We start from the raw sequence: 5,107 nt of genomic DNA, 5'->3' as shown, positions 1-5,107 counted from the left end.
TCATTAAGGACTGTCTCCCGTGGGAGGGCCCCCACGCTGGAGCAGGGGAAAAGAGAGAGGAGGAAGGAGCAGCAGAGACAACGTGTGATGAACTGACCGCAAGCCCCATTCCCCGTCCCCCTGCGCTGCTTGGTGGGAGGGAGGTAGAGAAAATCAGGAGTGAAGTTAAGCCTGGGAAGAAGGGAGGGGTGGGGGGAAGGCGTTTTTAAGATTTGGTTTTTATTTCTCATTACCCCGCTCTGATTTGATTGGTAATAAATTAAACTAATTTCCCCAAGTTGAGTCTGTTTTGCCCGTGACGGTAATTGGTGAGTGATCTCTCCCTGTCCTTATCTCGACCCACGAGCCTTTCGTTGTGTTTTCTCTCCCCTGTCCAGCTGAGGAGGGGAGTGATAGAGCGGTTTTGGTGGGCGCCTGGCATCCAGCCAGGGGCAACCCACCACGTTGATCTAAAATGTTGCTGCAAAGCAGTGTATGTGCACAATATACAGAAGTTGGTAGAATTCAGTTTACCTGCTGATTTTATCCTGTTTAAGGACCAGAGACCCTAATTTTGTAAGGACTGTCCTGAATATTGGCAAGGGCTGGTGAAAATGTTCAGGATACTATTTCCCCTTGAATTGTATCTGGTACACAGTTTTTCCCTCTTTTCTTTAAAGGTATGGCTCTAACACATGTCCAGCATGAAGGCAGGCAAGTAGAGACAGCTCATCCCTACATCAGGTCATATAACTCGATGGGAGAAGCATCATTCCTACACCCTGTCTTCTTTCCTCCCTCCCTCCCCGAAGTGTGGCCATGCTAACCCAGGTGCTCAAACATCTAGCTCCCGTGACACTCAGAGCCCTGACCCTGGTGTGTATGCTGGCCCGTGAGCTGTTGATATGGTCCAAGTCACCACAAAAAATCCAACTTTTACTGTTTACTATTGCAAAGCCTTGGCTGAGATCCAGGCTAGTACCATCCATCTGGGCATGAGTAGAGCCATATCTGAACCTCAGCTGCACGCAAAAAAACCCAAGTGTACAATTTTGATGTCTTTTTGTTAAGGGACCTATATTCATGTACATGTTGTATTATTTCTAAATTAGAACTAATTATCCCATACTCAAGGCTTGATCATTTGTGCCAAATGTTTAGATCCTGTGTCTGTTGGTATGGCTTTTAGAGCATTTAAGAAAAAAAAAAAGAGAAATTTCAGGCTATCTCAAGTTTTACTGTTGTGATGCTAACACCTGGTGTAATCTATCTGCGTAACTTCATTTCTCATCCTCACTGTGATACCTGAGTGCCTTCCTTGTGGACATCCTGGCTTGTCTGTCATTCCTCCCTTTTAGGGATGAATGTCTGAAATCGGGCCCTAACATAAGAAGGATCCCTTGAAAGCTATATGCAAGAATATAGAGGAGATGGAGCAGCACCACCACGTGCTGTCATAAGCACATAGGCCAGGTCGTCAGCCTCCCTTGGCGCCCCATCCAGTATGCAGCTTTCTCCGGTGCTGAAGGATCTTCTGATGCAGACCTTCAAGCTGCTCTGCATAAATAATGCGTTACAGGCAAAGCTGGGGATGGAACAGACAGTACATTAAAGGAGGATGATGAAGAAAACTTCTAGCGTCCACCCATGGCAGGATCAGCAGTAAAAAGCAGACTGCAGGTAGGAAAGAAGACAACCAGGTAAGGATGGCCTTCCATCACATCTCCCTGTCCTGAGCTGGCTGCAAACCCACTTGGAAGTGGCGGGAAATTACAACCCCAGGGACAAGTCTTCTCAAAGCAACCCCGCAGGGCAGGGCTGCTCTCACCTGTGCTGCACCTCCGTGTTTAGGGCACAAGCTGGCCTGACACCCTGCAGGACAGCTCCGTCCTTGCTGCCACTGTAATGCTGGAACAGCGTGCCGCTCCTGCTGGTATTGCTGATGGTATATTAATGGTATAAGCTTGCACCTCCCTTGTGCTGCCCCATCTGATGATTGCAATCCACAGTTATTTCAGGTTAAATGGAAATTCACCAATTCATTTTCACCAGCCCTTGCCAATATTCAGGACAGTCCTTACCAAATTAGGGTCTCTGGTCCTTAAACAGGATAAAATCAGCAGGTAACTGATTTCAGGTTAAATTGGATTTTCAGGTTTGCAAGTGGTCTTTTTGATATCAAGGAAGCGTAAGTGTTTTGATGCCTTTTAAGATTTTTGGCCCTGAGTTCATTGGGGCAAAAATTATTGACTGGTGAAAGGAGGAGGAGCCTGGTGAAGATGTTATGTGACAGCTATGGGGCAACACAGCTGAAGAGTATGTCATTATGTCACCATGTAAATTAAGATTGCATAGGAAATCTTTATTGTGTCTGTAGCTTCTGATTGTTTGACTGCAACTGTGTTGTGGCTTTAACTGTGTTTAAAATGCAATTTCCTACATTTTGTAAAAGCTTACTAAAAAGAGAATTCCATTAAGGGAAACCATGTTGACTCCGATTTCTTCCTCAGTTCTCCCTGTACAGCTATTTCTAAATCACTTGTAAGCTTTTTCAGCTATGCTGAGTATTACATAGCGTAGAGTTAAGCGGGAGTAAAATGATCAATATTGTAATGGACTTCTCATCCTAGTAGATGACAGAAATAAATGTCATGATGTATGACAGCCCTTCTAAAGCCCTATGGAGCCAAATGAGACACAGTAAGCATGTATCTCCTACTTCCTACCCCTGTTTTGCTTCTCTGTGTCTGTCCTTTGTTTCCTCCCACATTTATTTCCTCAGTAATGGAAGACTGTAATTGAATTAAAAGCGACTCTGTACGCACAAGAGCAAGCTGTGGCTGCACCGCTCCCCTTCGACAGCACTGGGTGGACTTCGGTAACCGCAGTCTGCTTCATGAGCTGCTAAGTGCTGCATGGAGCAGGTTTTTAGGTGGTTTTGACCAGTAGCCATGTCCTCCTGTTGGCATTACACCAGGTAAATGTACATGCAAACAGCTGCAGCCTCTTTCACTATTACCATGTAGTATTCACCTTCCCACTCCAGTCTGTTTGCCATTCCGGTCATGCCAAAACTTCATTTTAAATTTTGATACTAGTTCCCATTTTCAAGCCAAATCAAACAAATGTCTTATCTGCATCTGTACAGCTCTTCTTGGCTGAGATGTCTGATCAATTAATGATGCCTTTCTTCTGCCAGTGACACCAGCCACCACACTGGGTGGGTTTTCCTGCCTCTGCCGCTTCACGAATCCCCGTGCGTATCCTCTCTGCACTGCATTGCCAAACGGCCACTCTTCCTACGTTAAGTAGGAAGTAATTGCTTCTTAAAGATAATAAGCAATGAACAAAACCAAAGGTTAGAAAATGAAATAAACACTGTTCTTTCTCTGTTTTCCTGGGGAGATTTTCAGTGGAGTAAATGGGAAGGGTCGTTCATGATGCTTAAGTGATCGCTCTGCTCTCTTCTTTTTTGACTTTGACACCCATCAGGGTGCTATTTCTATAGATACAAGTGGTGCACAGGTTGCAAATTAACAATGTCTCTACTATAGAATGCAAAGGAAGAAAAAAAAATTGTTAGTTTTTCTGGGTTTGCTGAAATACTCGTCACATGATACAAGTGTGTTACCTTATATTTAAGTAAAGAGAAGAGCTGGTAGGAAGATGAGAAGAGAAATAGAAAAAAAAAACCCCACTAATTTTAACCAGTATCAGTATTTCCAAACCAGCTGTAATTAGTATTGGTTAGTTATTGCATCACTGTAGCAAACTGGCTCAAACCTCAGAGACGGAGCCCTCGCAGCATGACCCACGCTGGTGCTGTGGTGAGCAGGGTGCCGGACCAGAGATGCCTTCCAGCCGAAATGATGCTGTGACTCTAAAAGAGGGCTCTCACAGCAGCCCAAATCCCCTGTGATCACTCCCCTGGTAAGCTGCACTACTATTTATTCCTATACTTTGTTTTCACACGCAAGTCAATTTTGTTATTACTGCATTTTAGTTAGCCTGTGGCAATCCACTTGACAATACCTCAGTAACTAATGTTAACAGGGCTGTAGGGGGACGTATCCTGGTGAACTCATGGTTCAAGTAACCTTGTACGTGGAAAACTAATTTTATCTTGCAAATAGGAGACTTTACATTTGAAAATAAGCTGAATGTATATGTACTGTGGAACTGTATTTACTGTTTTTCAAAGGGGTGAGCTTTGTGGGAGAGTGAGAAAGAAGGTGAATGCCACGTTTTGACAGGTAAGATTCATTTTATCACTGCGTCAGTTCTTTTTTGTTTCAGTTTGTCTCATTTTCAGCAACAGAATTTAATGTTCTTATTTATGAATATGAATGCAGGTATTATGAATACGAGTTACACGTTTCAAATTAATGGAGAGACATGAGCTATATACTTTTATTTTTGAAGAGTGGGTGTTCAGGTAAAAGTAATCTTGAGATTAGCTAATTTACAGCACCAAAGACACCTGACTTCTTACAGATCAGCCCCTGGACACGCGAGCAGCCTGGAACAGTAACTCAAAGGTCTGCCTTGCCCAGGGCCAGTGATGGACTACCCGTGCTAATGCATGCGAAAGCCTTTTCAGGCCTTGTGGTTCTCAGTACAAAAATAATCCTACTTTTAATTCTGTTGTGACACACAGATGTCCCCACGTGCCAATTCACATGAAAAAGTCATTCACTCCCATCAGATATGAGCTGAAAGGGGGATTCCCAAAATATTGCTGCTCCCTGGTCCTCAGAGCCCCAGTGGCACAGGGTGCAGTAACTCAGGATGGCACCTCATCTTAATAGGTATGGAGACAGGAAAAGGGGCTTTTTTTTTTTTTTTTTTAATCAAAGCTGACAGGGGCTGTTGGCTCATGGCACGCATAATAGAGGAACAGGGAGAGTAGGTTTCACTGCAACAGGATGCTCCTCTGTGTGGAGGAGCACCGGTAGATGCAGCTCCTCACCTCCCTCAAGCTGCTGGGTCATGCTTACACGCCCCATTTCTCAGCAGGGTTTGTTACTTTGGCCATAACATTATAAGCCTTTTGGTTCGTTGCTACCTCAGCAAGCCCCCGGCCCGCAGGGCGGCGATGGCGCCTCTGGGGTCTGTGAGCTGTGCCGGG

At 44.7% G+C, this 5,107-nt stretch overlaps 1 protein-coding gene across 1 annotated transcript in view; it reads left to right on the top strand.

The window, feature by feature from the left end:
- The window catches only part of NPM1 (nucleophosmin (nucleolar phosphoprotein B23, numatrin)), a 22,022-nt gene that overhangs the window by 2,417 nt on the left and 14,498 nt on the right, over positions 1 to 5,107 (top strand). Inside the window, exon 2 of the mRNA XM_009330033.1 lies at positions 660 to 693. Coding sequence (XP_009328308.1) covers positions 660 to 693 — 34 coding nt within the window. The remainder of the gene's footprint in view (positions 1 to 659; positions 694 to 5,107) is intronic.

This window comes from Pygoscelis adeliae, unplaced genomic scaffold (assembly GCF_000699105.1).
Source record: "Pygoscelis adeliae isolate BGI_AS28 unplaced genomic scaffold, ASM69910v1 Scaffold248, whole genome shotgun sequence".
Taxonomy (NCBI): domain Eukaryota; kingdom Metazoa; phylum Chordata; class Aves; order Sphenisciformes; family Spheniscidae; genus Pygoscelis; species Pygoscelis adeliae.
Note: the sequence above shows the minus strand (reverse complement) of the source record. Positions and strands in the feature narration are given on the sequence as shown.